The 24532-nt window shown below is 39.6% G+C and overlaps 2 protein-coding genes across 9 annotated transcripts in view; one reads left to right on the forward strand and one right to left on the reverse strand.

Annotated features, from left to right (window-relative positions):
* The window catches only part of stk32c (serine/threonine kinase 32C), a 250272-nt gene extending 244327 nt beyond the window's left edge, over window positions 1–5945 (forward strand). Inside the window, exons 16-17 of one of the 7 annotated variants that reach the window (XM_028467690.1) lie at window positions 4406–4497; window positions 5361–5492. In XM_028467690.1, the coding sequence (XP_028323491.1) occupies window positions 4406–4463 (58 nt within the window). In that variant the 3' untranslated portion in view covers window positions 4464–4497; window positions 5361–5492. Of the gene's footprint in view, window positions 1–4405; window positions 4498–5360 lie in introns of those variants that run through there. The other 6 variants (XR_003675562.1, XM_028467686.1, XM_028467684.1 and 3 more) reach the window with 6 other exon arrangements.
* Window positions 1–24532, reverse strand: part of galm (galactose mutarotase) — a 40448-nt gene that overhangs the window by 3296 nt on the left and 12620 nt on the right. For both annotated transcript variants that reach the window (XM_028467696.1, XM_028467695.1), the window contains exons 3-8: window positions 21261–21415; window positions 18130–18243; window positions 12993–13085; window positions 12778–12859; window positions 887–1037; window positions 620–794 (exon numbers count right to left, since the gene is read on the reverse strand). In XM_028467696.1, the coding sequence (XP_028323497.1) occupies window positions 620–794; window positions 887–1037; window positions 12778–12859; window positions 12993–13085; window positions 18130–18243; window positions 21261–21415 (770 nt within the window). The remainder of the gene's footprint in view (window positions 1–619; window positions 795–886; window positions 1038–12777; window positions 12860–12992; window positions 13086–18129; window positions 18244–21260; window positions 21416–24532) is intronic.

Genomic DNA, 24532 nt, shown 5'->3' on the forward strand with positions numbered 1-24532 from the left:
AACTGCAATTATATTGGTATTTAAATGTGTTTTATATTGTGTGAGTATGCAGTGTTTTTGTAGTGTGAGTGAATATATACAGTATGTGTGTGTCAGTTTAAAGTTGGATGCAAACATTTAATAATTATGAGAGTGAGCTTGGAAGTTGGTGATGTGTTGAATTAAATGTACTGTGTGGGTAATGTGGTTGGCTTTTGGTCCAGCAGGGTACTGAAAATGGAAATTAGCTTTGGCTACAATCCTGCTTATTCACAGGTACATGTTGTCTTAGCATGTTCTTGTTTTTAACAAGCATTGTCCCTTGAATAAATAAACAAATCAAATCAATGAATATTCGTCAGTCTGTCCAGGATAAAATTACATGAAATCAAATAAAAGGGAAAGTCAATGACTGAAAAAAAAGTCGAAAGTGGGTTCTAAATATAGTAAAACCTAAACAACAGATTAAAACCCCAAACTTTCATTTTTTCTAATGAGCGATGACCTACCCCTGGTGGTTGACATTTTAAAAGCTCCTCAACTGACTACCTTCGAACTAAAATTGCTTTAAATGTTTTGTGTGATATAGCTGTTATTTTTAAATAGATCTGAGCTCAAGCAATTTTTTTGAATATATTACCTGGTTTACAGCATCAGGCCAGTTTTGTGTCTCAAGACAAAAGGCTGAGTGCTTCCCATATCGTGCTCCCATCTTTCCTTTGATGGAACCATCCAGAAAGTTTGCAGTATAGAACTGAACCCCGGGTTGGCTGGTGAAAACCTCCATAACACGTCCACTGGCTGGGTGGAAAACTCTGAAAGATGAACAAAAAGGCGCTTAAAGAAAAACACATGCATTAATTGTGTTATTTGTCTTTATGCCAATAAGAAAATGAAAGCAACAAACCGGGCAGCAAAGCGTTCAGTCCAATCATCTGCAGGTGCTGACAGACAGAAGTTGTGGTCAAACCCTGGTCCCGCAATTTTTTTTAGCTGAGAACCTATTTCAACTTGGCTTTTTAGGTCAAATGGAGTACCATCCACTGCTCTGATCTCTCCTGTAAGTATATTAGGTTAAAATACCATCAACAGCAATCATTTAATAGTCATGTTTAAATCTTTTTTAATTGTAAAATGCCCACAGGGGTTTCAACAAACCTCAAGGAACAAATACAAATGAATAGCAGTAAAACACACAAAGCACATGTAGCGGGAATAAAGGGAATAATGATATTAGTTATTATTATTATTATTATTATTAATATCAAAAGAAAGGGAGACAAGGAATGCCACTATCTGTTGTTGGAAAGTACAGAAGGTTACTTGATTGAAGATTTAAAGCTGCAGTTAGTAGAACCCTCTCTCCGCTCCATTTTGAAACTAAACCGAAACTTACCCTTCCTTACCGGTGTCTTTGTGAACACTCTTTTTTTTTTTTCTCAATAGAGACTAGTGACAAATGTAGGGACTTTATCTCGTGTTATTGGAGATTTTTCTGGTGTTTTAGAGACTGACAAATACACGTAGCACTCTGTAGTTATTGCCCTGATCAGCGGCTGCTGCTGTCAGCTCGTCCCCACCACAAGCACACGGTGGCAGCTGGGATATTAGCTGCCGCTCAGGGCAGAGTGACAACCATCACACCGCATCCAGACTATAAAATTAATTCACCTTAAATAAGCTTCTCTTAGGTTTACACGCAATTTATCCCATCTGTTCTCAGTCTCCCTCAGACACCAGTGTGTGTGGCAGACCCAAACACACTGGGGATCCCCGAGGATGCAAAGTGTCAGTTCCTCCCAAACATGTTTGAGCTTTTCAACCGTTTTTTCTTCACCTCAGTCTTCTTTTTTTCTTTGCTGTCTAACTGTTGTGCCTAATGCCGCTATGGAGACATTACACTTTCACTACCGATGGTACGTAAATGCAACAGACTTCAGTCGAGCAGCCAATAGTAACGCTCAAAACAGCTCATGGAGCACACATGTTTGTAGAAGATCTCTGATTGGCTGACATCCAGCATCACGGTCCTGGATTTCTAAACTTCAATTACAAGGACAGAAGAAGGAGGAGAGATTCACTGTCGACTCAGAACACTTGGATTACAATATTCTTAAAGATGATTATGGATTTGAATGACACTATTCATGATAATGACAGCGTAATGTCAGCATTTCAAGCAAAGTGTTACAGTGGGTTCTTTGGTAGATTCAAAAGATTACAAAGTTTAATTATCAATAAACAAAGATTGATTGATAACCTACAATCATAATGGATAATAAGCAAAAGTTAATATTATCACAAAAAATTATTAGCGTATGTTACGGCAGAATTTGCTGTTGACCTCATTTGGAGACATGATTTATTGCTCTGGTTGAATGATGGAGTCCAGTCGGATCATTGATGATTTTATAAAAAAGATTTATTAAAACTAAGTAAAAAAAAGGCAAAGATGGAACAAAGTGAAACAAAAATTAGTGACCGTCCTGGTGGACGTCCGATGATCGAGCGAGAGACAATTCTGACACATCACGTATATCCCTGCTCAGTCCCCCCTCCCTCCCGGGAGATAAGCATAGAGAGAGAAGGAGGAGGGAAGGACAGCGGGTGAAAAGAGAGACAGTTTCTCCTTTGGGTCTAAACAACCAGTTCCGTTATCTGCTGGTTGTCATGGAGACGGAGGTGTGTGCGTGTGTGATGTTTGTGTGTGTGAATTGATGTGTATGTGGTGTGTGTGTGTGTGCTATGTGAGCGTGCACAGAAAATGCCTACGCATCTGGCCTTGAGGTTGTTTTGGGGAACTATGCGAGTGTGTGTAAGCATATCATGTGCTTTGGACAAGGCGGTTTGACCCAGAGTGAAAAGCAAAGTTGAAGACACAATGGAAAGTTACACCCCAAGGCTTAAGGATTAAAAATATATGAGTAAATATATTATTAAGCATAACTAATAATTTCGCCACAACACGTATTAAGGATTTGCATTTTTCCATATTAATGCGTTAAAATGAATCGACGCATTGATTAATTTGACCACCACCCCTTCCCGAGGCACAGTACAATGATAAACTCCATACAGAGCAGAAAAAGAAGAGACACTTCAGTTTCCTGTAGCTAATGCTGCTACAGCCTGAGCTTGCAATGGAACACTCAAAACACACTTCTAAGTGGAGAGTTTAGCTTTAAAGTATTGCAAGAAAGGGATGTGGATGTCAGGCAAACCCGACGGACTACGACAAACAACTCTGGAGGAGAGGTTTGGTGCGAGAGGGGGACCGCTTTCCAAACATATTACAAGTTAATCAAGGCAATTGCTTGCTGCATAGCTACAAATTGCCACCCTACAAATATTAGAATAGAATAGAATATAGAATAGAATATCCTTTTATTGTCCTTGTACAGGGTTCAACGAAATTTGAGTACAACTCCAAGGTGCCAGTGAGAGAAGAAAATAAATATAAAAACACAGCAAAAACAATAGAAAATTTAAACATGACACAATAATATGTACAGATAAATACACAGATAGCAGCTTGAATGTACAGATCTACAAATAACAACAAAATGTTTTATTGCACAAGATCAATATGATCAGTATGTGTGAGCAATGTGAGCGGATTTGTTTGTTTCAGTGATAGCTCTGGGAAAGAAGCTATCCCCAAGTCTGTTTGTCCTGGTTTTGTGCAACCTGTACCGTCGGCCCGATGGTAACAGGTCAAACAAGTGCTTACTGGGGTGGGAGGAGTCCTTGATGATGTTGCCTGCTCTGCTGAGGTAGCGAGAGTTAGCAATGTCGTCCAGGCTGGGCAGAGAGCAGCCAGTGATCTTCTGGGCTGTGCAGATGACCCTCTGCAGCGCTCTCCTGTCTGCTGCTGTGCACCCTGCATACCACGCTGTAATGCAGTCATCAGGATGCTCTCTGTGGTGGCTCTGTAGAAGGTCACCAGCAGCCTCTCCTCCTGGTTGTTCTTCCTGAGCACTCTCAGGAAATGGAGACGCTGTTGAGCCTTCCTCACCACCGCCGTGGTATTTGCAGTCCAGGAGAGATCATCGGAGATCTGCACGCCCAGGAACCTCATGGTGTGGACCCTCTACACTCGGTCTCCGTGGATATAGAGAGGGGCTGGGTCCGCTCGGCTCTTCCTGAAGTCCATGATCAGTTCTTTTGTTTTTGTGGTGTTCAGTTGGAGGTTATTAACTGAACACCACGTAGTCAGTCTGCAGACCTCGTCTCTGTAGTCAGACTCATCCCCCCCATATTGTTGAAGATGTGGGATTATGTCAGGTATTTCAAACTGCAATGGGGGACACCAAGTATAAACTGTGTGCCAGAAAAACAAATCTTTCCAAAATCGACAAGCTGTACAACAACAAAAGGGCTTAAAAACTAGAAATATTGCAGTAAACACCTCATGTCACCCTAACAGGAAATCACTGGACTTCATGTGGAAACGAGAACTATTTCGGGGTTTCAGCTCACTTTGACGATGAATGGCGTCTGCAATCGTTTACTTTAATGGTGAGCAAATCTAATGAGCGCCACTATGCTGAGGCCTGCGCGCAGCACTGTGAAACCATTGCACATGAATGGAATATTGACAAAAAGATCTCAACGCTTGGAACAGACAGTGCACGCAATATTACAGCAGCTGTGAGACAGCTTCCCTATGTACATCTGCCGTGCAATGCACATGCTATACAGCAATAAATCAATGTTGCACTGCACAATAGTGGCTTTGACACAGTTTTGGCCAAATGCCAAAAAAAAGTTGGTCACTTTAAGCACAGTCCATCCAATACTTGAGAGCTGAATGAACAAGTGGCACCTAATTAAAAAGAATCCCTCTTTCAAGATGAGCCTACTAGGTGGAACTCCACTTTAGAGATGATCAAAAGGGTCCAGTAAAATAAGGCACAGATAGCTGCAACACTGTCAGAGCAAAAAACCAAAATCTCCATGCTTACCAAAGCTGAGCTTGCAAAGCTGAAGAAGTTGGCAGAACTTCTTGAACCATGCAAGTGAATATTCTATTAATTCTTTTTTTTTTTTTTTTAGATGTATTGGTTATTTAAATGCATTTATGAACCATTTGTGTGCCCTATACCAGTGATACTTTCCAGTGATTCTTCGGGTGGTACTGAGGGCCCTCTGGAATTTTATGCTTTATTCATTTAAATTAGAAATTATTTCATTTATACTTTTGTAATACATTTACGTAAGGTGTTTCTCTGGTTTCGGCATGGTTTGCACTCAAAACAAACACAATTTAATCACATTTAGGTACATTTTAGAGCCTTTTAAACCAGTTTTAGTCCTGATTTGATCTTGATGTTTTTAAGTGCACTAATGAATTAACCCATGCATTATCCCTCTCTTTACAGATATGTCATGGAAATACTGGGTGGGGAGCATTACATCTCCTGCTCAGCTGTGCTGCCTGCCTTGTGCCACCTCTTCAGAGTCTTGGAGCCTTTAGACAATGATCCGGTGAACATAATTCGGCTAAAAAAGGCCTTTTCTGAGGACCCGTCTCAACAAAAAGAAAATGCCAATCTTTCTTGGCTCAAGATGACAACTGCTCTTGATCAGAGATTCAAGGACTTAAAATGACTGCCCAAATCTGACTGAGGTGAAGTTCTTTAACCGAGCTACTAAAAGAGGAAGAAATCCCCAAGACTCCTTAAAACAACATATGGGCCAGCAAAGAAGAGGAAGATTTTCTTACAAGCATCATCTGAGTCAGACAAGGACGAAGAAGCGGAAACCATCCAAATGTCTTTTAAAGACGTATTAAGTTTTTTTTTTTTTTTTTTTAGTTGTGCACTTTCTCTGCAATATTTGGTTAATATAAACCTTTTTTCCTACATTTTTGTTTGTTTATTAGAAGTTGACAATGCAATAAACTGTGATTAATTGCTGGCATTTTTTAATCGCGATTCATTTTTTTCAGATTTGCGATTAGTTATTTTTATTGATTCCCGGCCCTACAAAAATACTACCTATTGGTAACTGGTGTAAAACACATCATATACATAATATATATGATCATGTGCAGATTAAAAAGGTTGGTCAAAAGCCTACTGGTTGTGTTATTGTTGTGTAAGTATACTTTTATAGTTTCCTTCAAGTAGTAGAAGGCAGGGGGTGCTAGTGAGCCAAAAATGGAGTAAAACACATTTTATCAGGCTCCTGCTGCATCTCACATTAAATGTTCCGAGAATTATTTCCAGTGCTTTTTGTTTGGGCTTTTTGGGTCAAGGAATGTGTGTGACACACCCTATGCTTCTTTCTGATGGTGATAATGGTTTGCGAAAATAAGAGTTTGGTCAGTCTGCTGCCAGGAGTCCCAACACATCCTTGGGCCTGGGTGCCTCCGAACTTAGCATCGAGCCAAACACAAACTAGCTCCCTGGTGAAGCCCACGAATATCACTGATATCAGACATCACTGTGATTAAAGAGGAACTGAGAAATGCACCTTCTGAGGATTTTATTTTCCTTGAAACTGAACTACTTTTTTCATTTTGAGTTATTTTATATAAGGATGTCTTCCTGTGTTATATTTTATTTAAAAAAAAGTTTATTTTATTTTACTTATATTAGTATAGTGCCCCCCGGAAGTATGTGTTCATATAGTGGGAGCTTTAGTAGAGTTGTCAATTATGGCCAAATGAGTATGTGTTTGAAGGTCGGATGTACAAAGAGGTGTACATACTCTGTACTCTGTTATAAAGGGGTATATTTTCAGGTGCAAAGTAAAATAGCGTGTGCTATTTCATTGGTTTAATTCTATGGGACATGCGCATGATGAATTGATAAAGTTTGCGCCAATGCAGCAGTTTAGATCTAATTAAAGACAAATTCATACAAATAAAACTATTTATTTAGCATTTAACATTTCTTAGTGCAGGGGTGCTTATGTCGTGGTTTCCCAAGGTAGTGATGTGGACGATGAAAAAGGTGGTGGAAAAAAGGATCTTCATTGAAACGTACTTGCAAAATAATACAAAGTTTATTAACACAAGCAGAATCAAGAGAACAGGGGAGAGACAAAAACCCTGTGAGAGCAGCCAGGGTCAGATTTTCTCTGAATAAAACCAGCTAAAAAAGGCATATATGATATGACAGGAAACTGGAGACCAACGGGAGGAGTCTAAGGCTTTAGCCTTAGAACAAAGAAAGAAAGCCACAAACTTTCACACCTCAACAAATGGAGGAAGTACCAACCTGAGAACAAGAAACTTTCAGGGTTCACAAGTCAATCAACATTCCAACAGTCGAGCTACAGAGATAACTGGCTGGGGTTGTAAACCCCATATGTTTAAAGCTAACTGTTGAAGTCCTATACTCAGCTTGAAGTGAAGAGGTATATTGCATAGAATGAATAACGTGTAGGAGGATAAGGGTAGTTCATAATGGGTCATATGAATGAAAATATTAATTATGATTAAAAACAACATTCTGTTGGTTCTTGAATTATCTGAAGAGTGGCATTGGACAGACAATATTTGCAATCTAGATTTCTGCAGGGACCATTCCAATAATCCCTCTTTTGTGACTTTTCAAACAAGTACATATTTTTTGTTCTCATCTGAGAGGGAAACAAACAGCTGGTATTATTCCAACATCCTGAGTGACCTCTGGTTTGGGTTCTGGGGGTAATAAAATCTGCAGGGGGTCGGAGCCCAGAGTTTGAAAACTTAGCATGTAAACATTGACTGATTGTTCCTTTTGATCGTAATGTAACAGAGAGGTGATAACAGGAACGAACCTGTTCTTGGATTCTACTGTTCCTCTGTTTGGCCAGGAAGGGGAAAGGGTCCCCCCTTGGTGCACATTTGCACTTCACAGAGTGAGACAGACCTTCTGACCTCAATGCTGAGACTAGTATCTCAGTCAAAATTCTACTTAGATGATTTATTTCCTACACATGTGAAGCAGTCAATACACCTCACTTATCTTCCAAAGTTAGTAATTAATATACAAATCATGTGTGTGGCTCACCCTTCCAAAGGAAACATGGTGTGTGTGTGCGCGTATTATGGTTAGTGCTGTAAGATGTAGGTGTTAAGGTGCCATTAAAACCTTTCCTCTTTGTGGTTGTGGTACCGCTTAGAATAGGCAGCACTCTCACACACTCGCATGCACATCAGCCGTGCGCGTGCACGCGCTCACTAACCCAGTCAGTGACTCACATCAGGTTGAAATGCGTGCGTCTCATGCCCAATGCAAGACTTGAGAGCTTTGCTAGTATATCAGTATGAGCACAGCTGCTCAGACGCCCCTCCCCCCTCTCCTGTCTAACCCTCCGTCCGATGTAGCCTGCGGTGATTTCAAAATGAAATGAAAATTAACGTTTTGCAACACCAAACAGGTTCAAAATAATGGATGCACACCCGTGCAATGCGCATGTTGGTATTCGCTCTACAAACACACACGCACACATGCAGATGGTCCAGTAATTAATAGGTATAGATGGTGCACTAGTGCCCCCCACGTGGTGCTGCTTCTATTCCGGGTCCTTTTAGCCTGGGGTCTGGTCCCTGCTGGCTTTGGGCCCACCGGCTGCCCATTCGGCGCCTCTGCTGGGGCTCTCTGGGCCCTCCCCTCGGGGGGTGGATGTTGGTGGGGGGCCTTAAGGGCGTCTGGAGGGCTGCTCGGCCGTGGGGGGGTTGCCTGGGCTCCCTGGCCCCTGCTCTTTCTGCTAGCCTGGCTGCGTCTTCGGGTCCGGAGAAGCGCTTGGGTTTGCAGTGGGGGTTCTTGCACATACATTGGTCTACGATGCACTGGCATGCCTTGGACTGTGGGATAAAACTCGTAGTGGGCTTAACTTTCGACACGATCACAAATTCCTGTTTTAGGTATTACCACTCACTCCTTCCCTCGGTCCATTAAACCTAAGCCTCATGCCTACAACTTCACATCTCACTCTCCCTTTACAATAATCAACTCTTCCCCACCCTTCCAAATTCAAAATGATCAGGGGTTAAAATGTACTGATATTCAAGAAATGAACAAAACATTTATTAAGTATTACTAAACACTGTACAGCTCTTCTAACTCTAAGAATTTTTTCCAGAACATTGACATCCCCACACTAAATTCTGATGCGTCAACCAAGCTTAATGAGCTGAATGCATGAATGTAAGAAGTTCATAAAATCAGGCTTTCCACACCAACATTCATGTGTCGTTAGTATAAGGAAAAGAGATTTTAACTGTGGCTCAGAAAGAAAAATGAGGCCATTCTGCACAATGCAATAATCTAATCAAATCAACTTGTTACACTGTTCTTCAACGAAGGCCTTTCAATTAAAAGTGTGATTTATAATTTTAATGGATTTCAATGACATTTACAAGCAAAAACTTAATGTTCCATCATTTTCAGATAGCCCTAAAACATGCATTGGGTCTATTTACGTGTTGTGGGCATGTCAGGAGTGTGGATGGGCAAACATGCATAGGACATAGGAGGACAGTGAGGAGATGGTCGGAGGAGGCATTTGAGACACTGAGAAAAGGTTTTGAGGCTACAAACTGGGATGCACTCTGTGAATCACATGAACAAGATATTGATAACCTCACAGAATGCATCACAAATTATGATAACTTCTGTCTGGACACCACTGTGCCAGCTAAGACTGTGAAATGTTACCCTAACAATAAGCCCTGGGTAACAATGGACATCAAAGCCATCCTGAACAATAAGAAGAGGGCTTTCAGATGGTAATAGGGAGGAGGTGAGAAAAATACAGGGAATCTTAAAGGGACAATCAGAGAGGCTAAGGTGGATATGGTAGGAAGCTGGAGAAGAAGCTTCCGTAAAACAACACCAGAAAAGTCTGGAAAGGGATGAGGACCACCACTGGCTGGTCCTCATTAAGTGTGCCAGCAACAGAGTTTTGGAAGGTAGTGTGGACCAGGCCAACAAACTAAATCTGCTTTTCAACAGATTTGATACTGCGGCTACTGGCCCCCTACTTACCCCTAGCGACACCACTGCTGGCTTCACTGAAAGACAATCATCCCCCCCTCCTCTTAACGTTTCACATCCCTGTGTGAACCATCCTCTCAACATCTCCCCTGGCTACATGAATACCCACACTCCTTTGGATTGTACCTACACCCCCCACCCCCCGACACGCTGCCTGTGCCCTCCACAATAAACATCACAGCTGACCAGGTGAAAAGGCAACTGGTGAAACTCCATGCTGGAAAAGCTGCAGGACTTGATGGAGTAGGCCCCAGAGTACTGAAGGCTTGTGTTTCGCAGCTATGTATTGACAGGTTTGACATCAGATAAAAAGTACTTTTTTCCAAGTCATTCAAAGGCTAAGCAGTTTTGAGAAGTCAGGTACAAACTTTCAATACTATCCTGTGAACCCTAAGAATCTCTGAACTTCTTTTAAATTTGTCGATACTGGATAAGACTATAGTATGAACTTTGTCTGGATAAGATCTGATTCTGGCACCAGAGACAATAGACTCATGTATAAATCTTGTGTGAAAATGGGTGCAAATGTAAGCGCACATTGTGTCATACGACAGGACCAAGGTGGCAGTTATCAAACATTCATATTTGACCAATCCCAACGAGGGATGTAACAGTTACCAATATCGTGGTAAAATTTCCGACGGTGAAGGTTACTGTTTGTTGTAATTACCATGGTAACAGGTGCGGTCGATAATCACGGTGTTTTTAAAACTTGTGAGATGCTTATCAGTCCCCCTACGCATGTGCAGCATGCACTTCTCATGTTGTGAAGAAGACATGGTCGAGGGAGAACGTGATACTAACGGCCCTCAAGGCAGTTTTCCACTTTCAAAGAGGATTGAATGAAAATCTTCACAGCGCAGCGTTTCTCCGACAGACAGACACACACACAGACACAGAGAGAGCAGCTGTCTCTGTCTCTCAGAGAGAGACAACATGTCAACAAACGTTAACGTTTAGGGTTTCTTCAGCTTCAGGTTTGTTTTTAATTTGATTTACTTTGTACTTATTAACCAGAGTTCTGGTATATGTGGGTTCGTTGAGACGTTGTGCTTGGGAGCGAGCATTATGTCTCTGCCTGTCGGAGATATTTTTTTCTTTTTTTTTTAACCGTCAGCGACTTCACTGAGTGTCTGACACTTTCTTGCTGTATTTCATTAAAAAAAATAAAGGTAGTAGTGGTATAAACGTATTCAAGTTTATTTAATGTAAAATTACATTTTTTTTTTTATTTACTGTGGTCATTATTGCATTGTTGCAGTTTGGAGATTTATTTATTTTATTTTTTTACTATGTTTATTTTGAACCGTTATTTTATTTATTTTTTACTGCGGTTATGTTAATGTAGCATTTTTGATACATTTTTGCTGTGACTATTAATGTTGCACAGTTTTTATGTCTTTTTTTGTTTACTGTATTTACTGTTATTCTTGCACAGTTTTTTATACTTAGTTAATGTTAACTTTGCAGTGTTTTGTTCAAGTTGTTATTGTTAAGACTTTCATATATAACAAATCTATTTAAATATAAATCTTGGTGAAAGTATTTCAATTTATCAGTGTTTTTTCAACATTTTGAAGACATTCAAAAAATACCGCAGTATACGGATATGCTTATAGTGATAATTTTGGTCACTATAAGCATGGTGTGACATTTTCATACCGTTACATCCCTAATCCCAACGTATCAATGATCGGGTCTTGATAAATGCGTCTGAAATAAATAAAGGCAGCTGAATTTGACCGTCAGCCCTTAAATATTCCAGGTTCGGAGGCCCAGCCCACTGAGGTCAAACAAACATTGGTAAGAAAATAAACGTTTCCAAGATGAAAATCAGCATTCTCACAGCTGAGGTGAATAAAAAACAAAGATGTGCTTTTCGGTAGTGTGAAAACTAGAATTTAAGGAGCTTGTTTAAACGTTATGTGGATGTGAATAATGGAGGAAAAGAAACAGCGCTGTTCCATTTTCTAACCCTGCTTTCTAAAACATAAAGTTTTCTTGCTTGTACAAATTAGAGCTAAATTAAAGTAAAATTTTCCGCAAAAATTATAATTTATCTCATGAATGCTGAAAAATGTTTATGTTTATTGGTAATACATTATTTTCAGCTTTGAACATTATTTAAGGAGCAATTTATTATTATAATACAAATAATGTGTTTGTGCGTTCCTGATGGCAAATGGTTTGAATGATCCATATGAATTTTTTTGAATGGTTGGCTGTAGTGCTGTTTTGTAGTTGTTGGCCAAACTTCAGCAAGGTAGTGATTTTAGCCATTGCCCGATATCTATTTTCTACTTTATTCTGTCATTTATAAAAATCCCCAACACTTAAACTTTGTTAACCCTATCACAACTCCGTCTCTCTTTATTAGTAGCTGTGTATAGAGTGTAAATCGACCAACTTTTTTGGCACACAGATTTATTGATATTCTGTTTATGTCGAAGAAACCCAATTTCTATAAACTGCTGTCTCCCACTGAAATACATTTCATCCAGTAATTTTCCCTTGATACCACATCTTTCTAGCTCCTAATTACAGTAACATTTCATGGTTGTCTCAAAAGCTTTTTTAAATAAATTAAAAAAAATAAATAAATACTCCTAGCACATTTATTTGGAAATTAACCAGAAATACTAAGGCATACTATTGTGTTTGATAAATCACAGTATATACTGTATATATCATACTATTCAAATAGAACAACATATACAATGTTGTAAATTAATTTCATCAACTGAATGGCTGGTAATTTATTTGTTGTCCACCTATTATAGACTAAACAAATGTTTTTCTTATTTACCTGTAGGAATTGCTGTTTCATCTACAGGAAGGTAGTTCTGTGCATTGATGAACACTTTATGATCATAGATATCTGCTGCTCCCTGTTGGTGAATACAAGCATGCAGATGGAAAAATTACACGTTTGTTTTCAAAAAGGAACATTGCATAGCCATCACAATAACACCTAATATTTATTGTGAGTCAATGATTTGATGGACTTTTAGGAGGGATTACCTGCCCAGCCAAGTTGAAGTAAGAATGATTGGTGAGGTTGATGGGTGTGGTTTTGGTACACTGAGCATTGTATTCAGCAGTTACTGTTCCCCCCTAAACCAGACAAAGAATTCCATACAATAATGAGCAAGAACATTTCTCGTAACTTTCTATTTCAAAATACATTTTCTCTTACCTCACAATTTTCACAATAAAATCCTCACACATGGAAGACAGATTCTAAGAACCAGCATTTTAATTCTGTAGAAATTTTTGAGTACTATGGCATTGTAAACCCCCTGGATAGGATGTGAGGCTATCACAGGCATATCAATGCTTATATATATATATACTTACACACTTTCTACCTTCCAAAACCTAACAGTACATTATAATCATCATGACGTTCTATTTTTTTTATGATATAAGAATAATAATTATTTACTAGTGAAAATATTGGATGTCTTTTTCCTCTCCCACACACAGAAAAGCAGTGAGGTCCATTGGAGTTGGCTCAATGCTACAACAATTAAATTATGTCAAATCCTACTTAATTTTAGGCATAACTTAATCTTTATCTACCATTTTCATACTTAGTCTTACTAATTTTGTATTACAATTTTCCTTTACAGAAATCTGAGGTAACAGAGTTTGTAAAAAAATAGTTTTTCCATTCGTTTTTTTTTTCTCTGTCCTCCTATTAGTATTTGGTTAATATCAAAAGTTCATCTCAATACTTTGTAATGTACCCTTTGTTGGCAATGACAGAGGTCAAACATTTTCTCTAAGTCTTCACAAGGTTTTCACACACTGTTGCTGGTATTTTGGCCCATTCCTCCATGCAGATCCCCTCTAGAGCAGTGATGTTTTGGGGCTGTCACTGGGCAACACGGACTTTCAACTCCCTCCAAAGATTTTCTATGAGGTTGAGAACTTGAGACTGGCTAGGCCACTCCAGGACCTTGAAATGCTTCTTACAAAGCCACTCCTTCGTTGCCCATGCGGCGTGTTTGGAACCATTGTCATGCTGAAAGACCCAGCCACGTTTCATCTTCAATGCCCTTGCTGATGGAAGGTGGTTTTCACTTCAAATCTCACGATACGTGGCGCCATTCATTCTTTCCTTTACACGGATCAGTCGTCCTCGTCCCTTTGCAGAGAAACCGCCCCAAAGCATGATGCTACCAAGCCCAAGCTTTGCAGTAGGTATGGTGTTCTTTGGATGCAATTCAGCATTATTTCTGGTTTTATCTGACCATATGACATTCGTCCACTCCTCTTCTGGATCATCCAAGTGCTCTCTAACAAACTTCAGAAGGGCCTGGACATGTACTGGCTTAAGCAGGGGGACATGTCTGGCACTACAGGATTTGAGATTATTAGTGGTCTTGTATTTCTTCCATTTTCTAATAATTGCTCCCACAGTTGATTTCTTCAAACCAAACAGCTTACCTATTGCAGATTCAGTCTTCCCAGCCTGGTGCAGGTCAACAATTTTTTTTTTCTGGTGTCCTTTGACAGCCCTTTGGTCTTGGCCATAGTGGAGTTTGGAGTGTGACTGTTTGAGGTTGTGGACAGGTGTCTTTCATACTGATAACAAGTTCAAACAAGTGCCATTAATACAGGTAACGAGTGGAGGACAGAGGAGCCTCTTAAAGAAAAAGTTACAGGTCTGTGAGAGCCAGAAATCTTGCTTGTTTGCAGGTGACCAAATACTTATTTTACCGAGGGATTTACCAATTAATTAATTAAAACTCCTACAATGTGATTTTCTGGATTTTTTTTTCATCATAGGTATACCTATAATGAAAATTACAGGCATCGCACATATTTTTAAGTGGGGGTACTTGCACAATTGGTGGCTGACTAAATACTTTTTTGCCCCACTGTACCATGAATCATTAAAGCAGTATATTGGATGGTTTATTTTATCCCATGTATAGTTGGAATTGGGGCCCTCTTTGGGTGCCAAGTCATCCCATGTTTGAAATTGCTTAATTAAAGAAGAGACATATTTTTTGCCTTTATTGTTGCTTTTGTTAAGGTATTAATGTGAATTCATCTGACTGTATTTGTAGCTGAGCAAATATTTTATTTGAAAACATTTCAGTTTTATTAGTGAAAAAAAAAAAAAAAACAAGTTTGTAAAAGCCAATTCTGTGCACCTTTTAAAGGAACAGGGCAGGATCTAGAAATCAGACTCCATAGTGACACCACGATTGTTAATAACTGCATCCACCAGCCAAGCCGCCGCAGGAGAGCACATCAACTCTTTAGGACCGGAGCACAACTGATTAGATACTGTAACTAGAAGACAGATACTCGACCGAAGTCCTTTCCTGCTGCAGCACAGCTGCTGTAGCCCTGTAGAATGCAGCTTTCAACTCTAACAGGAGGATCCCAGTGGAGGAAGGACGGAGCAAAGGAGGACAATTATAAAGCAACATACTGTTGAAACATTGCGTTTTCTGCACAATAACATGGATTATCCTTCTCTTTGATACATGGATTATTATTGATTAGTATCAATGCTCGGAGCAGCTATGTAAGTTTGGAAGAGAGGGACCGTCTTTTGCCAGGTCATGTGACCTGGAGAATGCCTGGAGAAGTTTCACTTTACTGCAGTCACTGAGCTATATATAGTTCCCACGTGACGTCACAACATGCAGGGATTTCCCGACCCGGCGGAAATCCTGTGGGCAGCTGAAACGAGTTTATCCTCTGTTCACAGCCAAAAAAGCACAATATGTTAGTTTCGTGTTGGATTAATGGTGCACTAATCGCCGTGATAGTTCAGTTAAACATGGATTCTTTAGTAAGCAAAGTCAGCAAGTCAGATCCGTAACTTCAGGATAAGGATTGGCTCTCAGAGCTGGAGGAGCCTGTCGCCACTGCCGCAGACCCGGTGTTCAGCCCGCGTCGGTGGCGCTTCCTCTCTACTCCCTGGCGTCACCGCCGTTATCCGCCCCCTTCGCCGGGGACCCTCCAGCCCATAGACTGTAGCTGTGGCGCGAGCCCAGCCTTGAGAGTCACCGTCTACATAGCAGTTTACCCATGACCATTAGCGCCAAGAGGAAGCCGATGTAGTGACGTCTTTGTTGACATAGTATAAATGTTACAATATCCAATAATCTTATCCTACGTAAAGATTTAGCCGAACCCCGCTATCCGCCTTCATTGGAGTCACATGAATCTGCGACAATGTTCAGGAGGACAGTTAAACATTAAAAACATCTGGATTCTTAACAATGACCGTGTTAGTGTTAGCTTTTGCTAAGCTACTTAGCTTAGACTACGCTTGCATGGAGCACAGCAAACAAAGGCAATAAGTTAATTTTGATACGTTTGTTAATTATTATAGATGCTCTTAAAGCTAGCTGACTGTGCAAGTCCATGATTGCGCTGCTGGTGGGACTTAATAGGACAAGATTTAAAAGCAAGTTTGTGTCAAACTCACCTAATTTGTGTATGACTGAAGGGATGCTGTTCTACTTAGATCAGCGCTCACCAACCTTTTTGAAACTGTGAGCCACTTGATAAGTACCAAATAGTCCAAAGGGCTACCAGTTAGAAAAGCATTTTTTAAATTCTACATTTTCCCAGTTTCACTTTAATTAGAGGGTAAGATGAGGAAGACTAGCAGTAACTTAAAAAGGTAAAAAAATGTTGAGGTTTCAACATGAAACACTTTTTTTCCTAATTTACGCATTTATCTCATTTTCATTCAATTTTATAGAAAATCCACCTTGCGTTTAAAAAACATACCAGTGACCTAACACCAGATCTGCAATGCTTAAAAACACAATGTTTCAGTGAAAATAAACATTTAAAGATGGTAATTTAATACTAACACTTTAGCAGTATTTAACTCTACTTAGTACTAACTACATCTGTCATATGCCTTTATCTTTGTGAGTTTGAATCTTGAAAATTAAATCAGATTTTAGATGGAGCTCATTGGTGACTGAAGCTCCCAAGGGCACCTCACATGGTCCATGCGGGCTACCTGGTGCCCGCAGGCACTGTGTTGGTGGCCTCTGATTTAGATAAACAAATGTTTGTGTCCTCTTCATCATGCTCTCCTACTTGTGTTGGTGCTGTTATTAATGATTTGAGACTACCTCGGTAGGCATAAATCAAGCTCTTTCACCATTTCCTTTGAATCCCCTGGTTGGAATGCAATGCTGGGCACATATGGGGAAGACATTAAAGCTAGGGTTGGCGATTCTCTCTAGATACACTTTTCAAGTTTTTGGTTGAAATTTTCTTTATGTCCTGACAAATTAAGTGCTCTGAAAAAGGAACAAAGAACATCTGTCAACTGTAGCAGCTAACTTCGATCATTGGGAAAAAAAATTCAGCATTTTTTTAACCAATCACGTCTCCCTGCTTGTTCTCAATCCCTCGCATGCATTAGCACACACTGAAAGCGCGTTACCGCTGACAGAGTTGAAATAGAGTTTAACATATATAATGGCCAAGTTTACCGTTTACTTACTGCTAAATGAGACATGAGACAATGAAGTTTCCACACAATACAAGTAATGAGCTGAGCTCCTCTTCTGCAGCAGCTGTGCATGTGATGTGAGGGAGACCGAGCATAGAGGGGAGGGGCGAGGGGGGGTAAAGGCGGAGCCGTCGGAGAAGCTACATTCAAAAAAAAAAAAAAAAAAAAAAAAAAATCACGCTTTTGAAAATCGCCTACACTACCTTTAAGGGCTCTACCCACTGCATTATGGACCCTTTCATTGTATGTTTAGAATTAGTGGTTGCTGTTAAAATAGTAAAACCTCACTGGTTACCAAACCAAAAGGGGAGTACCAAAAGTCGGTATTCATCTACTTTCTTCTTCTGCAGGGCTGCTGTACAAAAAAAAATGTCCCCATCGTAGGACAATAAAGGTCTAGCTTTCGTATCTCTTTTCATTTTAAAATACCCCTAACCATCGACTGTGAAGTATATTGTACTGACAAGATTATACAAGTTCATTTTTAGTGCAGCTACATCACACAACCAAGTAATATAAGTGTTTTGGTGTCACCCCTTTGTTTAAACACTTGCTGTAAACAAACATAAAAATAAATGCATAGCGAATAAAAAAAAAAACAACTGAATTTTAAGTGCCCAATACTTTGATATCAGCAAATGTGTTAATTACCTGTAGGGTGTAGCAGACAGATACTTGGACCGCTCCAGGAAAACCTTGGTCTCCATCGGGACTGTTAAGACTTAGCTTGACACCACCCTCCACAGCAGAAGCAAGCCAAATAGCCTAAATGCATCAAGAAAAAAAATCATGTCACCAACTAAAATAAACTGCATTCAATATAGAAACATTTCCTTAATGTTTTTGCAATATAATATAATCTAATATAAATTAGATTGTACAAAATATCCAAGAATAACTACAAATTTGTTTATTTGTAGTTTATTTCTAACACCCATATGGAATAACCCATACCCTATACAAAATAAAAACCACTTCACCTCCGCAAATGAGCAGAAAAGGGCATCTGGCCCAGAAGTTTGGCATCAGGAGCACTCAATACTTGGAATTTCGGCAATTACAATCTACAATCCTAGCAACCTACAAAAGAAACAGAAATATGGATCTCTCCCCCATCAACATAGAGCCCACGAAAAACTCACATCCGAGATATACACAATCATACTAAAATCTGACGAAACAATATCCATACCGAGGGATGGGAATCAAAAACCGGTTCTTTCTAAGAACCGGTTCCCAGTAATCCAATTCCTAGGAATCGTTTGTTTGCTTGCCTATCAATCAAACAAACTTCCGCAAGAACACACACACAGTTTAAATATATAACAATAAGTAAAGCTGTACTTTTGGTTATTATGTTCCTTTCTACAGAATGATTATTTGTTTTATGTCTGAATTAGTTTTGGATCAAGTTCAAAAGGAGCACTGTAAATATTCTCAAATGTTTGTAGCCAAAATGTGTCATATGTTGTAATAATAATTAATCAATATATATATATATATACACACACACACATATATATATACACACACATATATATATATATATATATATATTTATTTATTATCATCCAGTGAAAACAATCTATACCTGGTAAAATAAAAGAGCTGATATCCCTGCAGGAAATTAAAGAGAGAAATATAAGATAAAGAGTTAAAGCAAACAAATCAATTTGTATTATTTAATTCCCTCACTCAATGAGAATCGGTAAGGAATCGAATCAATAAGCAGTATCAATAATGGAATTGGAATCGCTCAATTCTTATCAATTCCCATCCCTATCCATACCCCACCATAAATCGGAAGATCTTTTAATTGCTCCTGGTGCCAACTTCTGGAACCAAATCTGCAACAACATTTACAATATATCTCTAAATGTCAATCTACAATTGATACAATGCAAGATAATACCATACATAGAACTCCAACAGGTCAGAAACTTTACAAATCAGCTCAAATTTTAATATATGCACTAACTGCACTCAAAACACCTCAGATTTATATTCACGCCTTACGGCTGAAACATACTCAGCCAGACCCTGCGCACAACAATCTCTGCGCAGACTGTCCGGCATTCTCAGAGCTCACAAACGCGGACTATGCTTTGTGGGTGTCCGCCGGAGTATGTTTGAGCCTCTATGGTTCTGTTCACCAGCTTTGGAGACGGGTGACAGAATCCCCACGTCCCACTATCCCCCTTAATCGGTTTGCTTGAAGATTACAACAAGAGAAAACCTTCTTTTGGCCCTAACTGTCACCAAAAAACTATACTCGTAAACTGGAAATCAAAAGCTAATATTAATATTCCACATTGGAAAAACGTGTTATCAGACTACATCTTCATATCCAACAAATTTATGACAATAAACCCCTCTCAAATCCAAACCACCTTCAGAGTTTCTAGAGAATTAACCCGTCAGCCAGATCCTCTACTTTTCCATGACATTTAAAATTGATGAGATCCTACTCCTAGTCAACAAAAATAAACCCCCTGCTCCCAGTCATTTCTTATCTAGAATCGTAGTAACAAGCGATGAACATAGGCAACATTGTTTGTTACTACAATTCTGATTATATACTGTAATTATTAGGGCCTGAACACCAAATCTGGTGCAAAGGCCCTATTTTTTCTGTATGGATTTTTAGGCCTGACGCAGACCAAGCCCAGACAAGATGAAATACAGAGGATTCTGTGAAATGTGTGCTGTAAATTATATTTTTTTTGATCCACGTGTCAGGCTGCGGTGTAGGAGTCTGTCGACACAAAGAGCTTTGGCATTGATGCGACACAAACATAAATCACACGTGAGTGAACTTTAAATTATTTTCACTCCGTGCTCCATCTCAACCTCTGCTTTGAAGATTCTTTAGCAATCAGGCATATTGAAACACGGCAGCTCCGCGTACACATTACAAACACTGCGAGCTGTCCGCGGCGTTTGCTTGGGTCATTACATCCTGTTCCGGCAGGGTTGCTTTGGTGAAAATGAAATGAAAATTTTGGGCTATTTTCAGCTGAAAATTTGAAGAAGGAGGCGGAGCAGAGTGGCTCTGTGTTGTAGAGATAGACAAAAGGAGAGGGAGAGGAGAAATATCTGCAGGCTTTTGGCTAATGGAAAGAAATGTATTTTTATTTTAATGCAAAATGAACTATATTGATGTAAACCTTGTTCTCTCGTGTTGTATTGTGCTTAGAAATACGATATAAATTAGAATCTTGAGATATCACCCAGAACAATTAAGGAGACCAGTCTCCTGACGTTACATCTGTTAGCTGATCATAAGACAGTGTAAATGTTCCAGCCGTGGTTCTAGACCATCGGAAGCTATGGCAGAATCATCCTAAAATGCTGTTTACTGTGCAGCAAGCTGAAATAAAACCAAGTTCCATCCATCCATCCATTTTCAGGGTCGCGGGGTCTGCTGGTGCCAATATCCGGCTCTCATAGGGCGCTGGGCAGGGGTACACCCTGGACAGGGCGCCAGTCCATCACAGGGCAACACAGACACAGACAACCATTCACTCTCATTCACTCCTATGGGCAATTTAGAGACTCCAATCAACCTTACAGTCATGTTTTTTTTTTTTTTGGATTGTGGGAGGAAGCCGGAGTACCCGGAGGAAACCCACGCAGCACGGGGAGAACATGCAAACTCCACACAGAAAGGACCCAAGTCCACCCCAGGGCTTGAACCCAGGACCTTCTTGCTGTGGGGCGGACGTGCTAACCACTAAGCCACCGTGCGCCCTTAAAACCAAGTTATTAATTCAAAACCTTACCTTATTGAAGCCTTTTAGACCACCATGCAAGGAATTTGGTTCATTGTTAATATCCAGTTGGTACTCTTTTCCCTCCAATGTAAAGCATCCACGTGCAATTCGGTTTGCCACACGGCCCACCACAGCTCCATGGTAGCGTTTGTCCAATACATAACCTGGAAAACACATTGTGATTGAGTTAGGCTGCTTTCACATAGGGATTGCTGAATGGGTGGAGTTTTCATTCACAAAGTGCTTTCAGAATTGCTCCAAACCAGTGTTCATTTTGTTGAAAAAAATGTTTAAGTTTTTGTCAATTACATTTTTTTAACTAACAATAAAGGACCTAGTTGCCGGGTCTCTGCCTGGCATAGCTCGAAACGAAGACGTGGGTCCGCCGTCCCGTAGGCTCACAAACTGCAGGAGGGATTGTATGTGGCTGGTGCAGTGTGGATTGGATTCGATTCAAGGCTACAGAAGCTTGCTCTACTAGGGATGTGGAATCTCACCTCTCTGGTGGGGAAGGGGCCGAACTGGTGCTTGAGGTTGATAAGTTCTAGCTTGACATATTCTGCCTCACATGAACACATAGCAAGGGATCCAGAACCAGTCTTATCAAGGGGTTGCACGTTAAGGTTTACCCCGGTAGATAAAAGGGCAGCCTCTCCCCACCTTTGGGTGGATTCTGACTTGTTTGTGCCTACGAGCTGAACGGCACTTCTGAGTATCAACTCTTCTGGGACTTCTGGAGATTGGCAAAGACAGTGAGACCTGGAGGAGCCCGATTAGGAACTCTTGATTTACCGGTCGATCTTTGTTCCTACCCTCACCTAGGGGTGCACCGTGGACAAGGTAGTGATCTCAAATATAAATTAAAAGTTGAGAGCATTGCTGTCCAAAATATTAAATTGTATAAATTTCTTCAGTTCGATATGCAAAGATCGGATGATGACAGACCCCCAAAAAACGCCGATCAATCGGTGCATCCTTAATAAAAACATACAAGCGGCTGAATTTGCCAGCTCTTTACTTCTCCAAACTCAGCACTCAAAACTCGAGCCCGTATGCTCCACAGGTGTCCTCATTAAATCCCCTCCAGGTCCGGCAAAGTTCAACTTGCACTGCGCTTTGCATCCACTCTGCCTGCAGCACCTCTCTCAGCATTGAAGCGTTCACGTATACGGATTTAACCTTGATATTAAACTATCATTATCAACTCATTGAGGGCTTATGAGATGTTACTTTTTAAATGTAAATACATAATAATTATAAGTAATACAAATACAGTAAAAAAACATTCCAAGTGATTTAGTAAAAACATTTAAAGTCATCCATAATCAGTGAAAACACTAAAACAAATACATTCAGTGTTTTTAGATTAATTTTCCTTTGCATAATACCTTTATTTCCTGTTCACTGTTCCCCTGTCTCCTGAGCCGTCTACTGTCTTGTCTCACACCCCTCCGGAAGTTTGAGTCTTGAGTCAAGAGTCATAATAGCCTGTGGTCCTAGCTGCAGACTAGATACAATCATGTCTCATTACCTTTGTAAGAAGGTAAGAGTCCAACTCTTATCGCAACATCATCCATGAGGTAGATTTTCCTCCTACAACAATTATCCTGTATATTTTAGTCAGCTATATCATCACAGTTTAGGGATGTAACGATTAATTGTAAGGCAGTTAAAAATCGATTCATAAGTATCACGGTTGATATCAATTTTCTGAAAATTGAATCGCAGTACTTTTTTGAAACAGCAGAGGGCGCTATCCAGAAGTGTAGGCAGCGGGCGGATTCTGCTGCTACTTTCTTTCTGGCCGCCTTCTACTCTTAAATATGTTAATAAATGATTCATTGCCCCTTTAGCACCGAAAGAATATCTGTAATATTACTTGAATATCTGTAAAAGTCACGTTTTTCTATTAGCTCTGTCTGCAAGCGTAGCTTCTCTTCTTCACTGCTAGAATATCTGCATGCCAACCGACCACTGTGTTACCAGCGCCCTCTGCTGGTCCAAACAAATATGACATAAATCAGTGCAATCACGTTTTTTTTTTTTTTAAGTCCAATTGTTAAGGCACAAAATACATTTTCAGTTGCACTTTTAAAAAGAAAAATAACTATTATGCAGTTTTGCATTGTTTATTATAGAACCAGAATTTAAATTAATAGGCTTCTTCATTTGTATTATTCCTTTATTTATTTCATTCAAGAGTTATTTTTAGTTAAATTGCATTGTTTTGAATAGTTTATCAAGGAATTCTTTTGACAATAAAAAATAAAAGGAAAATAGTACCATATTTTCTATTCATTTTTCTAGTTTTTTTTTTTTCCCAAAAAAAATAAAGAAATATTTTTCAATCATCATTTGTCTACAGTCCCATTTTGAAAAATAAATCGTGAGAGAATCGTATCGTGAACCCAGAATCGTGAATCGAATCGGGAGTTAAGTGAATCGTTACATCCCTATCACAGTTAGTTGACTAAAATCTTAGTCATTAAGGTGAAAACTAAATTTAGATTATATTCAATAGACTGTGACTAAATTAAATCAAAACTAATGTGTAAAAGTTCGTTACAAAAGCTGTTATTGATGCAGTGAAAGAAATTGTACAGTAGTGATACGATTTTCAACAGTAAACAAGCAAATGTGAAGCAAGTCAGTGACTACCTCACTCACTTCTTCTCAGCTCTTCGGAGCCATGTGTGCATTCTCCCAGCTATTGAAACCATAGCCATAACATTTTAAAACTAAGGCTATCACTTTAACGCTTTAATTGCAATTAATTAATTACAGGAAGAAATAACGCGCTGAAAAAAAAATCACGCCGTTAACCGCTTGTTTTTTAGCACTTTTAATTGGTTTCTGGTATACCCATAATACTGATGCACGGGCTACAATGGGCTATATGCACAGTGAGATGTGACATATTTCCTGATGAAAATAAGACAGACGATGTCTTTCCCATTACTGCGAGGCTAGCTTTTAGACAGACAAAACAGTGAGCGGCAATCTTTTGAAACGTGTTTTTCAGTTTTGTTTTATTGTGCCCGCTTGTGTGTCTACATAATGACATCCAAAAGGACTAAATCTACCTTCCAAACAAGAGAAGATAGCACTGTTGCATCTCTAAGTATACAACTGCAGCTAGATGTAATTCTGCTTTGAGTTTTTTTTACGTTCCCACGAAAGGATGAGCGAAAAAAGTGATAATTTTCCGATTACAAATCACGGTAGGTTTTGTAGTCATTTTTTGCCACCTGACATGAAGGAGCAATCAAATCCACAAGGGC

The sequence above is a fragment of the Gouania willdenowi genome, chromosome 15 (genome assembly GCF_900634775.1).
Source record: "Gouania willdenowi chromosome 15, fGouWil2.1, whole genome shotgun sequence".
NCBI classification, from domain to species: domain Eukaryota; kingdom Metazoa; phylum Chordata; class Actinopteri; order Blenniiformes; family Gobiesocidae; genus Gouania; species Gouania willdenowi.